The sequence below is a fragment of the Emiliania huxleyi genome (assembly GCF_000372725.1).
Source record: "Emiliania huxleyi CCMP1516 unplaced genomic scaffold EMIHUscaffold_253, whole genome shotgun sequence".
Taxonomy (NCBI): Eukaryota; Haptophyta; order Isochrysidales; family Noelaerhabdaceae; genus Emiliania; species Emiliania huxleyi.
The window spans coordinates 113967-130344 of record NW_005200146.1 but is presented as its reverse complement, the minus strand read 5'-3'; the positions used below and the strand labels follow the sequence as shown (position 1 = coordinate 130344).

At 65.0% G+C, this 16378-nt stretch overlaps 5 protein-coding genes across 5 annotated transcripts; all 5 read right to left on the bottom strand.

Moving 5' to 3' along the window:
- Positions 1 to 1399: 1399 nt before the first annotated feature.
- Positions 1400 to 3136, bottom strand: EMIHUDRAFT_237629 (hypothetical protein; the record flags this gene model as incomplete). The annotated part of the gene is made up of 4 exons (XM_005777883.1): positions 1400 to 1434; positions 1542 to 2416; positions 2672 to 2908; positions 2973 to 3136. 4 exons carry the CDS (start codon positions 3134 to 3136, stop codon positions 1400 to 1402), a joined length of 1311 nt encoding a protein of 436 aa, XP_005777940.1.
- Positions 3137 to 4811: 1675 nt separating this feature from the next.
- On the bottom strand, positions 4812 to 6365 carry PHO2 (putative p-Nitrophenyl phosphatase). Its single transcript, XM_005777882.1, has 4 exons — positions 5835 to 6365; positions 5579 to 5746; positions 5417 to 5491; positions 4812 to 5203 (listed from the first exon to the last, which is right to left on the bottom strand). The coding sequence occupies exons 1-4, from the start codon at positions 6264 to 6266 to the stop codon at positions 4886 to 4888; spliced, it is 993 nt and encodes a 330-aa protein (XP_005777939.1). The 5' UTR covers positions 6267 to 6365; the 3' UTR covers positions 4812 to 4885.
- A 3679-nt stretch (positions 6366 to 10044) lies between these two features.
- On the bottom strand, positions 10045 to 10659 carry EMIHUDRAFT_237626 (hypothetical protein; the record flags this gene model as incomplete). Its single annotated transcript, XM_005777881.1, has 1 exon — positions 10045 to 10659. The coding sequence occupies one exon, from the start codon at positions 10657 to 10659 to the stop codon at positions 10045 to 10047; it is 615 nt and encodes a 204-aa protein (XP_005777938.1).
- Positions 10660 to 11927: 1268 nt separating this feature from the next.
- Positions 11928 to 12977, bottom strand: EMIHUDRAFT_237625 (hypothetical protein; the record flags this gene model as incomplete). The annotated part of the gene is made up of 1 exon (XM_005777880.1): positions 11928 to 12977. One exon carries the CDS (start codon positions 12975 to 12977, stop codon positions 11928 to 11930), a length of 1050 nt encoding a protein of 349 aa, XP_005777937.1.
- Positions 12978 to 15311: 2334 nt separating this feature from the next.
- EMIHUDRAFT_367327 (hypothetical protein) lies at positions 15312 to 15613 on the bottom strand (the record flags this gene model as incomplete). Its single annotated transcript, XM_005777879.1, has 1 exon — positions 15312 to 15613. A coding segment is annotated over one exon (302 nt), but the record flags the coding sequence as incomplete, so codon positions are not given.
- Between the last annotated feature and the right edge of the window lie 765 nt (positions 15614 to 16378).

Here is a 16378-nt window from a genome sequence, read left to right as displayed (position 1 = left end):
CCGCGAGCACGTTGGGGCCTAGGCGGAGGAGGGGAGGGGGTGCCACGGAGAGGGGGACGGGGGGCAGACGGAGGAGGGGAGGGGGTGTCCATGGCCCGTATCCACGTCTTGGGCGCCGCGCAGGCCAGTCTCTACGCATGTGCGCTCTCCATGTCGGGTGTCCGTGTTCGGAGCGGTCGGTATGTTTCTGTTGTGCTTGCACCTGCTCTGACGCCGTGACCGCGGGCGCCCCGGCGCGCGGCGTGTCGGGGAGCGAGATCCGAGAAATTGTTCTTGACCCAATTGGCACGCGCTGGGGAGTTGATCCAGTCTTTACGCCTATTGCGCGCCTGCTTGTTGATGTTCTCGGCGTCGCCCGCCACCGCCGCCATGGAGATCTGCTGCGTGTGGTGGACAACGAAGGAGGAGGCGCTCGCCGACGCCGCCCCGTACTCCGTCCGGTCCGTCTTGCTGCCCGCCGCCTCCTTGGCGAACACGTGGAGAAACTGCTTGGTGGGCGGTGCAATGCCACCCAAAGTCTCGACGAGCACCAGCCGCGTTATGGCTTTCTTGACCCACTTCGCGTCGTAGTACTGCGCCCCTGTACACGGATGACCCGGTCTTCATCGTTGTGGGCGTCCAACGCGCCCTGCGCGCCCTGCGGCTCTGGCGACGCCTCACGGATGAGATGGGCCTTGTCATGGCCATAGCCGAGAAGCGCTCTCTCGGGAGCTGGACTCTCTGGATCGGCGTCCTTCTGATTCCGGCACTCGGGATCGTCGTGGTCCCCCGCTCCAAGTTGCTGCGCGCCGCCCGGGCCATCGATGCCCTGCTCGCGAGCGGACTCGAGTTCCACGAGTACCGATCGCTGTGCGGCCTGCTGGAGCACCTCCGCGCGGTGAATCTGCGCGGGCGCAACGTGATGCACGGCCTCTACGTTCCCCACGGGCCGGACGGCGCCAGCCGAGACGGCCCCTCCGGGTGGGTGACCTGCGACCTGCTCATGCGAAAGCAGCTCGAGCGCTGGAATCGCCTGATCTGGAACTCGGGCGGTACCAGCGTAAGGGCCGCCCTCGAGCGCGAAGAGCTCGAGGACGAACCGGAGCTCTACCTCGTCCTCGACTCGGACGCCATGCGCGAGACCGGCGAGTCCGGGATTGGGGGCTACTTCTACGGGCTGTACTGGTACTACCCCGTCCCCGAGGATTTCCTGCCCGACCTGACCACTCCCGTGCTCGAGTTCCTCGGCGTTTGCCTCAACCTCCTTGTCTTTGCGCCCACGCTCCTCCGCGCGCTGAAGGCGAACCGCAATGCGTACGTGGTTCTGCGCACGGACGCCCTAGAGTCAGTAAAGCCGCTGCAAGGGCTGCGACCATCGTTGTAGAAACAGCCAGTCTGGACAACACGATCTCCACGCCACTCATCGCACGCACTGCATGACGCGCCATGCTGGCACTTGTCCAAATGAATGTTGGAACAGTAGCTCGGCACAGATCGATAGTGTATTCCGACTCGCGCCCCTCTGCCATGTTGATCATGCCAGAGGGACTTGGCACAAGCACCGGCATTGCATTCATAGCCGTAGGCTTCGAAGTCTCTGCATTGCGGGTTCGAATTCTTCTCAAGGCAGCCACGGCGGTCGGGAGGGAGAGGAGCGTCGGCCGCAGTGAGCCAAGTGAGCTTCGTTCCGCCGCCGTCGAACGACTGTTGCTTCGGCTCGTAGCAGTCGACAACCTCCACACTGGGCGGAGCCGTCGGGTCGTAATCGCAGCACCGCAGCATCTCAATGTCGTCGAGACCCGCGCCAGGATCCTGGGGATCGAAGGTCACTCGCAGCTTTATGTGGCCTTCCCCATCTTCCGAAGAGACAAACTGTTCGAGCTCTTTCGTGCCCGTGTGGTAAACTGAGAACTCTTTCGTGCCCATGTGGTCATCCGGGTTGCCAGCGGGATCCCTGTCCCACAATTCGACCTTGACCTTCGTCGCTCCGATCGGCTGTGCCCCGAAGTCCATGTCCTTGTTCCAAACGGGCTGATCCGTATTATCTTTGTGGTCCGTCTGCCGGGGTAAACCCCCGTTGACAGACACCTTCACGTAGGGATCCGTCTCCAAGCCGTCGCGATCGCCCGTCCCCTCCTCATTGCCGCCTTTGCCGCGCACGTCCCTGCCCGACACAACCGTTATCTTCAGGACGCCATGCGTCGGTTCGCCTCCGCCGCCACGGTAGATGCCCGTCAGCACCTTGTCGCCCGGACAGACGGCCCAATTCTCGTCGTTATTCCGGCATCCAGGGAAAGGCACCCGATCCTTGAAGGCACTGTCGCACCACACGAAATCGCTGCCCTCCGTACCGCGGTTTCCGGCACACTTGCCACCGGACCAGCTGGACTCCTTGCAGCACGCTGTGTTGTAATCCCAGTAGGCAATCGGGAAGTCACTCGGGCAGCTTCGAGATACGGCGCACCCCGCGAGTGGGGTAGCTCGACGTTGATGCAGTTGCTCATCCCCGCGCGCCTGACCCAGGCGCGAAAACGAATCTGCGAGGCGAGGCCGCTCACGCGGCCCGATGGGGAGGAGCGGGGCGAGCCCCCTCCAACCCACCCGCGCTAGGTCTCGGGTTTGACGCATGGGGTCACTCCCGCGAAACTCGGGAACTAGCCGGGGCAGTCGGAGAAGTGGCAACTCCGTGCACTGACGGTCGGCCGCCAGAAAACACGCCTCCGTGGCTCGGGTTACACCAATCCTCGCTACCCAACGCGGCCAAAGGATATCCACCTCGAGAACCTCGAGAGAGTTGCTCATCGAACCGGAGCCGTCCTTTGCGCCGCAGCAATCGACAGTCTCAATCAACGAGATGGGATCCGAATCGGTTCGCGAGTTTCGCCAGAGGCCGGACCTAACGAGGTTATGGAGAACCTCATCCAAACCCCTTTGGGGCGGCACACTGTGGGACATGCATGCGATTGTATTTCATGCATCTACGAATGTGGCACATGTACTGGTTGGAAGGGCAGCTAGCCCAGCCTCGAGTGTTAAACGACAGCAGGATGTCGACCTTATTGCAGGTGTGCTCGTCTGCGATGCGGCAGCATTTTGCCTCCTCAAGGCAGTAGAGCGACTTGCAGCCACCGACGCTGTTGAGGTACAAGCCCGCCATGCCGCACCCATCTTTGCACGTACTCCAGCCTTCGTTGTCGAACGAGATCCCCCAACCTCCCCCGCAGAGGTTTTGGTCGCAGGTCCTGCCGGGGGGAGACTCCACCGCGAAGCCAGCGGCAGGTCTCCACCGCGAAGCCAGCAGCATGACAAGAGAGCGCGACAGCAACGCTGCGCCAGAGGTGACTCGCACCATGGCACACCCACCTGCGAGCGGGGGGCGGGTGTCGTGATTCGCGAGCGGGGGACGAGTGTCGCGAACGGCAGTGGCGTGCGGCGCCGCGCGCTGGCGATGGCGCCGCGCTGTCTCGCACGCAGGGTGGTGCGCCGTCAATATTCAGGAGTGGTCTGTGCTGATGCGCAGCGGCGCGCGGTTGCCGCGCGCGGCGTGCCGCTGGCGCACCGCTGCTCGGGAAGAACGAGACTAGGCTCGCGATCGGCCCTGGAGTGACTCCTCGGTCCTCGGCGTTGTGACTCCTCGGTCCTCGGCGAGTTCGATGCCGCGGCCTTTCAATTTCGGCGGGGAATTTCAGCGCTTTTAGATTTCCCCCCCCCCGCCGCACCATCACGCGGTGCTCAGATTTGTGCCTCGTCCTGTGCCCCCGAGTTCATTTTAACAGGTTTCTCCCAGCCCTACCTCTACCTGGCCATCCGGTGTATGGGATACTCGAGTAGGATAATGGATGGAATTTTACACATGTCCTCACCACCCGCCACTCCGCTCGCACCCCTCTCCTCGGCATCGCCCTCCCGCCTGTCCCCACCGGCCCTCGACACCCCGGAGGAGGCGCGGGAGAGAGCCGTGTCCGGGACATGTCCGAGACATGTCCGAGACATGCCCCGTAGGTCGACTTTGTTGAGCGCTACCGCGAGCTCGTCGCAACCAAGGACAGGGCAAAGGCCGGGAGGGCAGCGGGAGGGAGGGCAACTGGAGGGAGGGCAAAGGAAGGGTAGTCGTCCATGCGCCTCGCCCCCCCCGGCCGGCCGGCCGCAGAGCAGCCCCCGCGCGTCGCCCCGCATCCAAGGCCGCTCGATTTGGCCGCCTTCCGTCCCCCCCCCCCCCCCCATCTTCTGGATTAACTTCCTACGTACATTGATATGTTTTTGTCTGTCTGACTGCGATCCCCCTCCCCTGCCCACCCACAACCCGCACCACCACCAGAGACACTCAGACACACTCACACGCACCGCAACTCCATCTCCACTGCCCCCCACGGCAACGACTCGAGTTCAAAGGAACGAGACACAAACAACACGTGTCCACACATACAACCTCTTCTCCGGTGTTACCTGTTAGTACCGGGGGACCAGGGGGCGGCGCGGCGGTATTCCCCTATTCGCAAAGTCCAATAAAGAGGAGCCCCGCGCACGCACGACTCCGCAAGAGAAGCCCCTCCCTCAGAGCTTTTCCCGCCCGTGCTTGCGCAGTACCGCGTCTATATACTCTAGTCTCTACGGCTCGGGGGTCGCGGGCTGTAACACCGGCGCGGGGCAGCGAGCCGGCCGGCGGGCCGGCCGTCCTGGGCTTGGGCGGGGGGCCTTGGCCTTAATGTGGTGCGTTGGTGCAGCAGAAAAAAAACTGAAACGAAAGAGACTGAGCAGGGTGCAGTCTGGTGTGTCTGCAGAGGCTGGCCGCGGTGCCAAGGCCGATGAGGCGCGATGAGCCGCGCAAACGATATCGTGTATGGATCGTTGTAAAGACTGTAACATCTCCCTGAGATGATGGGCAAGCACTGACATATCTCTGCCGCTACTGCCACACAAACGCCGGCGCGCTCATCGTAGGCCAGACTCCAAAGTCGTGAAACAAGGCCTCAAGCGCCGCGGCTCGCAGCGGCGACGCCCCGCCGCCGCCGCCTCCGTCAGGGACGACGCCGAGGGCCTCCGCATGAATCCCGCCCGCCACGAAGAGGGAGTCGACGCCTGCCGCACGGGCGCCGGCCACGTCGTGCAGCAGCGAGTCGCCGACGTGCAGCACGCGCGAGGGCGGCACGCCAAGGCTGGCGAGGGCGGCCTCGAACGCCGCGGGGTGAGGCTTGCCGTAATAGAGCACCGAGCCGCCGAGCGCCTGTTCGCGGCTAGCCGCGTGAAGAGGGCCCCCACAAGACCAAGCAGAGACCCGCCGGGCGCGCCTCGTAGGCGCGCGCCACGACGCCCGGCATGTGCCCGCTCGAGCCTGTTCAATGGAGAACAGCGGTTCATCGCCGATATCGCGCCACGACCCCGGGCGTCCGCTCGCGCCGTCGGGCAGCGTGACGGAGAGGTCGGGGTTAGCGCACACCATCGGCAGCCCTCGCGCCGCGCAGGTGCGGAGAGCGGCCGCCAGCGCGTCGTTGGGCGCTCCCGTGCGCATCACCTCAGCCGGGGAGATTCCAGATGGTGACTCATGCGGCGGGGACTCTCTCCCCCACTGCACCCACCTCTCTCCCGGGAGCTTCTCCACCCCTCTCCGGTGCGTTGAGGCGTGCGTCCGAGAGAGCTGTCTCGCCTCGGTCGGGGTGGCGCGCGAGCCGTCGCGGAGCGTCTGAGAGCCCTGCAGGAAGACAAAGTCTGCGGTGGCGGCGTCGGCGAGGCGCAAGTCGAGGCCGTCGAGGTAGTGCGGGTCCCACGCCTGCTCGCAGCTCGCAGTGGAGAGGGAGAGGGAGCGAGGGAGAGGGAGCGAGAGGGAGCGAGAGCGAGAGTAGGTGGCTTTTTGGCGCCTGGAACTGCTCATCCCACCCAATCCAAAGCATGCGCTGCCCTGCGCGCGACGCGAGGTGCTCACGGGCCTGCTCTCCGGAGCACACAAAGTCAGCCAGCTTCGCGGCGTCAAAGCCCAGCGTGGGCAGCTTCGACAGGGCGTGGGCACGCCGCCGAGAGGTGTTGGAGAGGACGGCCATCTGGACTCCTGCGGCGGAGAGCCGGTCGTAGCAGTCCACCGCTCCCGGAAGTGCTTCGGCGCCGTTGTGCAGGACGCCGAACTGGTCGAGGAGGATTGCGTCGTACCGATCTGCTACCGCCGAGAGGCCGGGGATGACGGTGACCTCTCCGTGCCGCGCTGAGCTGGCGAGCGGAGCAGCGGTCCTTGCGACAAGGCGTAGCGCGCTGGATTGCGTAGTGGCGAGAGCCGCGGCGAGCAGTAAACGGGCCATGCAGAATCAGCGCGACATCATCGCCGAGAGAGGCCGAAAAGCAACGGGCAGGGCGGCGAGGCGTCCTCGGCCCTACTCTCCTGCATGCGGCGGTGTGAGCAGCCCCTTCACGCCTGCAGCTGTGAACAGGCGTTTGTGGACGCGAGCGGCGCCATCGCGCAGGGGCCGTCGCTTGTGGGAGGGCAAGTTGGCGGCGGCGGCGGCAAGGCGCGGAGGCGGCGGCAGGTCGTTGGTTGCGACCCCGGCACCTCCTTCAACCCCGAGACGCGCCGCTGCGAGGCGGGCGCCGGCAGGTGACCGAGGGCGGAGAGGGCGAGGGCGAGGCAGCTGTGTCCGCAGACAGTGTCCAGGAGACGCCCAGAGCTCAAGCCCTTGGTCAGGCGGCGGTGTCCTCTCGGCACTCGGGGTGGCGCACCCTTCTCTGTGCGCAACATCTCTTTGAGTCTGCTCGTTTGCTTGGCCTACCTACGTACCGTTCACCTTTAGCTCGTGTGTATGCCGTCGTCTAAGGTAAGTGCAGGAGTGTCGTAGCACGTCGATCTCCCCATCCGATATCTCACAGCTCACGCTCCGTCCTCCGATAATGGGCGATCACGATCTCCCATCTCAAGCTCCGACACGCCCTCCTCTCTCTCAAGCTTCCTTGCCCTCTCTTCTGATAGCCTCTCCTTCGCAAACATCGAGCTCATTGATTCAAACCCGCTGGGCGCCTGCTCTCCCTGTTGGGTTGGCAGGAAGCACGAGGGCAGCTCGGACAGCGGGGGGTCTGGCTTGCGGCGAAAGGGCGGCTTGCAAAGGCTCCAGTGGAAGGTGTAGTCGAGGCTGTCGCGAGGGCGGCAGCAGAGGACGGCGGCGAGGTGGGCCCTCAAGACGCGGCTGAAGGGGAAGAAGAAGAGGGCATAGACAGGAATGACCAAGCAGAAGATCCGTCCACATACAGCACGTGGACCCTCTGCTGTCATCAGCTTGTTGCCAAATCTCACAAGCCCGCTCTTTTGCTCCTCATCATACTCCTCGAGCTTCTCGCGCAGGGCGAGGTACATGCCGCACACCCTCTCGCGATCAGCCCGGCCGATGAAGCGCGTCGACTCGGCCTCGAAGAGCGCCTCCATGTGCCGCACGCTTGGCAGCCGCCCGCGCGTCACACGCACACGGCCGACGCCGAGCTCGTACGCGTGCCCGCCCCCTTCCGTCATCAGCAGCGCGCACGCCGTCTCAAACGTGCACCATCCCGAGCGGCACTCATTGCCCGCGTAAGGGACGAGGTCGGGACGGTCGGCGGGGGCGACACCGCCAAGCGCCTCGCGCAGCTCGTGCTCACGCTCCGCCGGCATCCGCTTCTGCTGCAGCACGAGCACGCGAGGGCTTGCGTAGATGTTCTGCATCACGCCGAGCCCGCCGCCGAACGTTGTGCGATCCGCGTCGCTGCGCTCCGCGCCCGTGACGGGGTCCTTTTGCGGGAGCGCTGCAAAGTCCCACACGAGCGCCGTGTGCGTCGTCGCATGGTCGCCCTCGCGAAAGTACGCGAGCACAAGGTCGAGGTGGAAGCCATTTGGATCGGAATGCAGTGCGCCAATCCATCGATACGAGAGCGCCGCCACCTTGCCCTCGCGCAGGACGCGGACGGCGTCGTCGGGGTTCCAAAAGGCGTCGGGCGGCAGGTCCTGGCAGCGCTGCAGGACGTAGTCGGCGGGCCGCTCGAGCAGCCAGGCGACGCGCAGCAGCCGGAGGGAGCCGTCGGCGAGGCGCTCGGGCATGTCGCCCTCGATGGCGGCGATGCGAGCGCGGAGTCTCTTGCGACGGTCGAGGTGGCCCCAAGGTGCGAAGATGAAGACGAGCGATATAAATATGCTGAACGTGATGAAGAGTGCCGGGTCGTAGTCGCACTGCTCCAGCACAAGCCATGAGAAGCCCACCGGGGAGATGACGAGGATGGCGGGGATGCCGAGGGCAAGAGCGGGCAGGTAGAGCGCGAGGAAGAGCTTGGGCTGCAATGCCGTGGGCAAGAGCCAGGCCAAACCTCCAAAGATGAGGGCCGGCACACCGGTGGCCCCGAAGAGAGTGCCCCACGTCTCCTCCGCTGCACCGCAATCGGCCGGTGGCAGCGGCGAGGGCGGATCGGGGGGCGGCGGCAGCGGGGCGCGCCCCGGTGGCCACGGCGGCGGTGCGGGCGGTGCGGGCGGTGCGGGCGGGGAGAGAGAGGCCAGTGTCACATCGTTGTCCGTCCAGGAGCCGTCGCATGTAACCCGCCAAGTAGCTGTGCCTAGCGGCGGCGAGGAGGAGTCATCCGAGTCGATGCGGGCCATGTAGCTACATTTCCCGTCGCCATCGAGGTCGCTGGAGGCAGTAGTGCTCGGTGGAACACCACTTCTCACGATCCAGCGGGCGGGAGCGGAGCCGCCGTCGCAGGACGGGTCCCAGTAGATGTAGTACGACGACGAGGCCTCGCGGAAGTACGGCGCTCCCGAGAAGGTGTAGCCGACCGCGACATACTCGACGTTGTCGAGGATAGAGCTTTGCGGAGCGCAACCTCCGGTGATCATGAGCGGCGGCGGGAGCGGTGGAGGAGGCGAGGGCGGCAGCGATGGCGGTGACGGCGACAATGCACATGCCGGCGGGAGCAGCGCGACGAGAAGTAGCCACGCGCCGTGCCTCGCCTCTGTCCAGCACCGCACGAGGCGCCCCGAGTTCCTCCTCCGCACCGAGGCCGCACCGAAGCGCGGCAGCCACATCCACTCGCTCAGCAGCACGCCGCACACACCGAGCGGCAGGAGGAACGAGGCGGCCCAAAGCTGACCGCCCTGCTGGGTGCGGCCAGGCGCGGAGTGTACGTTCACGAAGAGAAATTGGAACGGGGAGGGCAGGTCGATGGAGAGCTCGTGGGCCGGCGGCTTGTCGGTCTTGTAGAGCTCGTCGGTGAGCGCGCGGTGAGGCTCCACCACCGGCGGGTAGGACGCAGAAGAGACGGTGAGAGTCCCATCGGTCCAGCCTGGCGCTGACCACATGGTTCCGGTCCACCCATGTACCATTTCGAGGGTGCAGGTGCCCGGCGGCACCGCGTGCATCGCCTCGTTGGGAGCCCCGCCCGTGATGTTGTCGGAGAGGCCGTCGCAGGCGAGCGACCAGGAGACGTCCTCTGGGTAGTCTCTGCCGCTCACCACCATTGGCGACGGAGGCAGCTGCGGCGGCAGCGATGGTGGAAAGGGCGGCCGCGATGACGGTGGCGACGGCGAGAACGATGGCGGCGACGGCAGCGAGAGCGGCGAGAGCGGCTGCGGCGAGTGTCGCGGCCCCAGCAGCGGCAGAGGAGCCACTGTCGTGATGCCGATGATCGGCGGCAGGAACTTGAGCGTGGTCGAGCGGCCCGTGCTGAGCACCGCGAGGAACGCGAAGAAGCTGCTGAGCAGGTGGAGGCGGCCGGTGGCGACGGCCGTAGAAAGTTTAGATTCCTGCATTGAAGCTGCTTTGAGGCAGGGAGGGGCAGAAAAGGCTCGGTAAGGGAGAGAGTAAGCGTCTCGTGACACGATTGGGGCGCGGCGCGCAGTCGCGAATTCTTTTTTCGCGTGAATCGTCCTTTGCGACCGCGTGTGTGTGTGTGCGTGTGTGCGACCGCCTGAGCCGCTATTCTTTTGACTGATTGGTAGGAAGGCGAAACACAGTCCGACCAACGACTGGGACAGAGGTAAGGTAAACGTCTCCTCACACACGATGTGTGCGGGGGGGCAATCAATGGGGGGCGGGGGGCGTGTGGACTGCTCCACGCTCACGCTTCTCGCTCTCATGCCTCCTTCGGCGGCCGGCTGGCCGGGTCACGCCTCACGCCAATGTCGTGGTCGTAGACCTCCCTCCTGCCTCCCAGCTCCGCGGTGGCGCCCTGCGCGCGCGCGAGCTTGCGCAGCAAGTACTCGAGGCCCGTGGTTGGCGGGTAGTGCGGCTGCTCGCCCTCGGGCACGAAGCGCGGGTCGACGTTCACCGGCGCGGCCTTATCAGCGTCGTAGAAGCACGCAATCGAGTAACGGTCGGCCTCCGCGTCCGCCGCCACGACGAGCGGATAGTGGTTGAAGCGGCATGCGCACAGGTCCATCTTGTCCATCGATCGCGTAAAGTAGTCCCGCTCGAGCCCTAGGGCGAGAGCGAGGGCGAGGCTGAAGCGCCGTGCGGCCCTCTCCAGCACGCGCCACAGCTCGAGCGCGACGGCCTCGGTGCCCTCCGGTGTGCCATCAAAGCGGTTGGTGTGCTCGCGCGGGTTGCGCACGTTAAACATCTCGCGCAGGTCGGGCGGGCGGGAGTGGTTGGCCTTCTCAAGGGCGAGCGGCGCGTAACCCACATTCGAGGCCGGCGAGATGCGCGCGAGGCTCGTCATCTTGACTTCCGTCGAGGACCACGCCCTCATCCGCCATTTAAAGGGCGAGAGGTCCACGGTGGGCGGCACCAGCGCGCCTCTGCCACGAGCCGTCGGCGCGTCGGTTCTCTCCTCGACCTGGCACACCTCCAGCGGCGATGCCTGCCCTCCGGCGATGCTGGCGATGCTGGCGATGCCTTGGCTTGCTGAGCGGGACCGGCCCGTCCGCGTCAATTTGCGGCGTCGGCACACGCGGGTGGCGCACCCAGCGACGCGACGGTCCTGGGTTGTCGGGCACAGCGAGTGAGGCGTTGCTCCAGACCCACACACCTGCCACAGTGCGCGGCCCAGGTCTCCGTGTGTGTGTGTGTGTGTGTGTGTGTGTGTGTGTGCGCTATGGGCGTGTCCACGTTGGAGCCAGGTGTGGTGTGGACGCGAGAGTCGTGCGCGAGAGAATAGCTCCGCCGTTCATGGAGGCAACCGATGCTCCGATGGCGATGCGAGTCGACTGGTGTGTGTCGTCGTGGTTTCGTATACTCACTCACTCACTCACTCACTCACTCACTCACTCACTCACTGTCACTCACTCACACGCGAGCCCTGACTCCAGCCAGTCTCTTTCTTTTTTTGAGCAAGTGTGCCGCTGCGCGGCGCGTGCGCGGAGACTGGCCGCGTGCGTGCGCGCGGCGGTGTGTGTGTGTGTGTGTGTGTGTGCGTGGCCCCGAGACAGCGCGAGATCGCCCGAGATTGCGCGGCGCGACCCGAGATCGCCCTTGGGTTGTCTGTTTTCTTTCTTTTTCAAACAGGAGAGAGAACGACGAGAGTGGGACGACCGCGAGGTGGCATGAAGGTTGCAGCGAGAATCGGCGAGGGACTGCGAAGAGAGACAGGACGAGGCAGACGCCCAAGGGCCCAAGGGTGGGCGACGGCTAGCACCACACTCCCATCCCTCCCCTGGGTTATCTGTTTTCTTTCTTTCTATATAGGCTGCAACCTACGGGGCGGCATCTTTTCTTCTGGGCGGGGATCCCATCCATCCGGGCGTATCAGGCTATCTCTCCGACACGCGCGGCTACCTGGTCTGAGCGGCACTGACATACCATGCAAGCCACCATGCTGAGCCTTCTTCCGGCCGACTCTTACACACCTCCTTCTCTTTCTGTGTGCCACACGGACTTCGTCACTTGTCGGCGTGTGCGGTGAGAGACTCTGATCGACGTCCGCCCACCGCCGTCCGGAGGTCCGGGGTGTGCTCTGTGGCACTCCATTTGCATACTCGACATAAATAAATACAGCCAACAATTTTCTACAGCTCCGGCCTATTCTACCTCGTCCTTCGCCGCTGCGTGACCACTCGTGGGGGGGCGCTTGAGCCACTCCCGGTTGGGCCCGGCGGCCGGCGGCACCGCGAGCGACTCGTTCGTCCACGCCCACACCTGCCACATGGCGCGGCCGAGGTCAGTGTAGGCCTCGCGGCCGTGCGCCGTCAGGAAGTTGTCCACCACCACACACTCGCCCTCCTCGAGCCGGAAGCGAGCCGCCTCGGCGGTCTCGGCGGCCACAGCGCGGAGAAAATGCATCACGGTCTGCATGTCGAAGTCCGGCCTCAACGATGTCGGCAGCGGGCGCACGGGCGGCGCTTCCTCGGTCTCGAGAGCCGCCAGCAGGGCGTCGGCGTCGGAGAAGGAGGAGATTCGGATCGCCGGCCTTTGGCCGGCGATAGGATTTGGAACGACGAACCGCTCGACGCGATCGGTCGGTGCTGGCGCCGCGTGTTCCGACTGCTGTGCCTGCGTGCGATCGGTGCTGTTGTCGCTGAGCCGGTCGTAATCCGGCGGCAGTTGGATGCGTTGCACGATCGAGAGGCGATCGATGTGCTTCCGGTGCTCTGCAGGCATGCGGCGGACGGCGGCGCGCAGGCTCGTGAGGAATGACTCACCACCCGGAGACGGCCTGCGCGCACAGAGCATAAAGAAGTCTGGCGCCTCGTACGGCTCAACGCGATACTGCACGATGGTGTCAACGTGCGCAGGTCGCGCCTCCAGATTGGTGATCGGTGTGCCTCCTTTGAACCCAAAGTTGTTGGTGCCAACGTGCACCGGCGCCTGAACTGCGAGCAACGCCTCACCAAACACACGAAAGGAAGCGTCCGAGACGCCCGCTGCGCTCATGTCAACGCCGGTGAGTATGGAGGCGCCTTGCTCCCGTGCGAGCTCAAAGGCCTTGCCGGGGTCGCTTGTGCGCTCCGGGAGGCCGGATGGTGCGAGAGAGCGAGGCTGCAGGCCCCTGCTCGGAACAGCCCGTTTGCTGCACACGACCAGCACGGCGACGACCGCCACGATGGAAGACGTCCAGCAAATGGGCCGCATACTCGTTGTCTCCGCGTCTAGTAGACGCTAGAGCGCTGGCCCCGTGGATTTGGCCGTGCTGCCGTGCTCAAGCCCATGTACCCCACCTCGCCGTGCTCAAGCCCATGTACCCCCACCTCGCCGTGCTCAAGCCCATGTACCCCCACCTCTCCCGGCCTGGCTGCTCTGTTCACACCTCGCAAGAGCACTTGAGCACTTGAGCACTGGATAGGGTCGATTCCGCATGCTCACCAGAGGACTATTCGTGTTAGTGCCAGTGCGCGCCAGTCCCGCCGTGTGTTTTTTCAAGTTTTAGAGAGAGAGATTTAAGTAATAAGATCCAAACAACACACTCCCTCAATAACCAACAAGAAATCTTTTTACGTATTACAATGCCACGCCCCCTCATAAATGAATTCAAAACCCCGTGCTTTCCAGCGGCGCGCTCCGCGCGTGCTCTGCAGCAGTGCTACTGCATCTTCCGCAGCTCCAGCAGGTAGGTATCAGCAGTGAGTTCGCCGCCAGTTATCTGCGCCTCCGTTCGTCACTCTCGTGCTTGATCGTCAGGCCGTGCTCTCACGTCCGCCGGAGCTACCTCGGCTATCGCACCATATTTTACAAGTTTGACCGCCGACATGTCGCGGTCCGGCTCAGTGAAGGCAATGTCGCTCGCCGCTCGCTGGCTCCGTGGAAGCTTGTGCTGCTGAGCAATCCAGGCGCACTTTGGCAGCCGGCGGCAGCGACTTGCGGCGTCAGCATTCGAACGGTTGTGTTGATTTGCTCTTGCTCCGCGGTATCTAGCCGGCGCGCTCCGCGCGGGTGTCCAGCTAGCGCGCTCCGCGCGTATGTCCAGGTCACCAGCGCGCTCCGCGCGCATCTCAGTTCCTATGCTTATAGCCACTAAAAGCTCGTTTCTGCAGCTTGGCGAGCACCGGGGTCGAATCGGCGGGCGCGACCTCCTTCATGATGCCGGTAAAGTTGAGCTGTGTGAATGCTGAGTGAAGAATACTTTTTCGGGCCTTTCACCACCCGGAAGATTTCTTCTTCACCACCCGCAAAAATCCGGCCGGTCGGCCCACAGCCACACGACGGGACAACGGCAGGACCCCAGATACCAACCAGAAATCTGCTTGTAAAAAATCGCGGAAAAGAGCAACCAGATACCTATCTGGCACCGTTTTTGCACTATCTGCAGATAGTGAAAAGCACCTAGATACCGGTAAACCCCAGCCTTGCGCCTGGGGAGCTGCAGCTGGACAGAGGTCGGAGAGCCGCGGGAGAGGGGAGGCGGATCAGGAGCACAGAAGAGGAAGGTGTGGGAAGTGAGGCACACACGAAGCTTGTTCTTGTCCATTTCAGTAAACGAACTTAACGAGATCGGATACCCGTATGAGATGAGACTCGAGAGCGTGCGTGAGCCGTGAGGTACATCTACAAATCTAGACCGGACGCGGGACCATCCACATCATCACTGGCTCGCGGCAATACGGGCACTCTTGCATCAGCTCAGAGCATGGCCCGCAAGCGCACAAGTGTCCGCACGGGACCGCAGCATGCGACTTGACTCTCGCGAAACACACGATGCACGTGGTCTCGCCCCCCATCGTGGACTCGGGGGCAGCCGGCCGCCCCGTGTCGAGGCCGGCGTCCGCTAGTGAGACGGCAGCAAGCGGCTCAGTGACTGGCAGATGCTGCTCCGCCGCCTCTCCCGCCTCTGGCCCGATCAAGCGCTCGATCGCGCTGACCCGCTCCTCGAGGCCACCCTCGATCGCCGCGCCCAAGCTGGCCTCCAGCCGCTGGACACGCTGCATCAGGTCCCCGCCGCCGCCGGTCGACTCGCTGCTCACCGCCTCCTCGCACCGCGACACCTGACGCGCCAGCGCCTCCTCCTCCGCATCTCTCTCTGACCGGCGCAGCGCCTCTGCCAGCTCTGCAGCCTCGCGCAGCGCCGCCTGCTCCGCCGCACCCGCTAGCTCCGCCGCCTCCCGCTCCGCCCGCCTCGCAGCCTCTTGCTCAGCAGCCAGCTGCGCCGCCCTCTCCTCCTGTGCGCGAGCCTCTGCCGCAGCCTTCGCCCTCCGCTCCTCCTCGAGCTTGAAGGCAGGCGGCGCCTTCTTGGCCTTATTGTTCTTCTCCTTGGCCTCCTTCTTGGCTGCAGTTGCCTCCGCCGCCTTTGCGCGCCGCCTCGCCTTCTCCTCCTCCGCCCTCCTGTTGGCGGCCTCCTTCTCGCGCCGCTCCGCCTCCGCCTGAGCGGCTTTGCGCGCCGCCGCCGCCACCCGCTGCTCCGCAAGCTGCGCCTCCTCTGCTGCTCGCCTCTCCGCCTCCCTCGCCCGCAGCGTCTCCTCTGCTGCCGCTCGCTCAGCAGCCAGCTTCGCCTCCGCCTCCGCCGCAATCGCTCGCCTCTGCTCCTCGAGCGCCGCCCCATCCGCCGCCCGGCGCGCCTCGCGCGCCTCTCGCTCTGCTTCGCGCCGGCGCGCAGCCTGCTCGCGCTCTCGCGCCGCCACCGCCTCCTCCCGCTCGCGCTGCTCGCGCCGCCCCTTGGCCTCGAGCGCCTTCTCTGCCGCCTTCTTTGCCGCCTCCGCCTCCCTCAGTGCCGCTGCGTGCTCCGTGAGAGCGCGCACGCACCCGGCGTGGTCCGTTTCAGGAGCACTGGCGTCGTCAGTAGCCAGCTTGGCCGCGTCCTTGGCGTATTGCAGCGCGGACTTGCCATCCGCAGAGCGTGCCTTTGTGTCTGCGCCCGCCTGCAGTAGACAGCGCACGACGGGGAGGTGGCCGTTGCCGGCGGCGCACATCAGTGCGTTCTCACCATCGTTGTCCTGCGCATTGATCTCCGCGCCGTGCCGTAGCAGCAAGTCGACCACCAGCTCGTGGCCGTTGAGGGCGGCGCGCGTCAGTGCGGTGCCACCGTCATTACATCGCATCTCTGCATCAGCGCCATGCCGCCGCAGCAGCTCGACCAAGCGAATGTGGCCTTGGGCGGCGGCCCACATCAGCGCGGTCCAGCCGCCGCTGTCCTGCTCGTTGGCCTCCGCGCCGTGCTGCAGCAGCACCTCGACCACCCGCTCGTGGCCTTCGAGGGCGGCGTCCATCAGCAGCGTTACGCCAGTAGTCACCTCGCCATCCTCGCCCCGACGCTCGCGGGTGGCGTTCGCTCGCCCGCCACCCTCAAGCCACACACGCACCGCCACTTCGTCACCTCGACAAACCGCCGCTACGTGGTCAGCCATCTCAGCCATCTCGCGCGAGAGCGGCGGCGAGGAGGGGCGGCACGGCGGGGTGTGGGGGCGCGTGGCCATGTTTTTTCCAGGAGGATGCGTGAATTCTTTTTTACGATTCTCGAAGAGGAGCGATTTTTTTGAGTCAATGCCCGTTATTGTTACCGACCGTTACGCATCATCAACGGGCCCACTCCCAGCTGCGGGCGG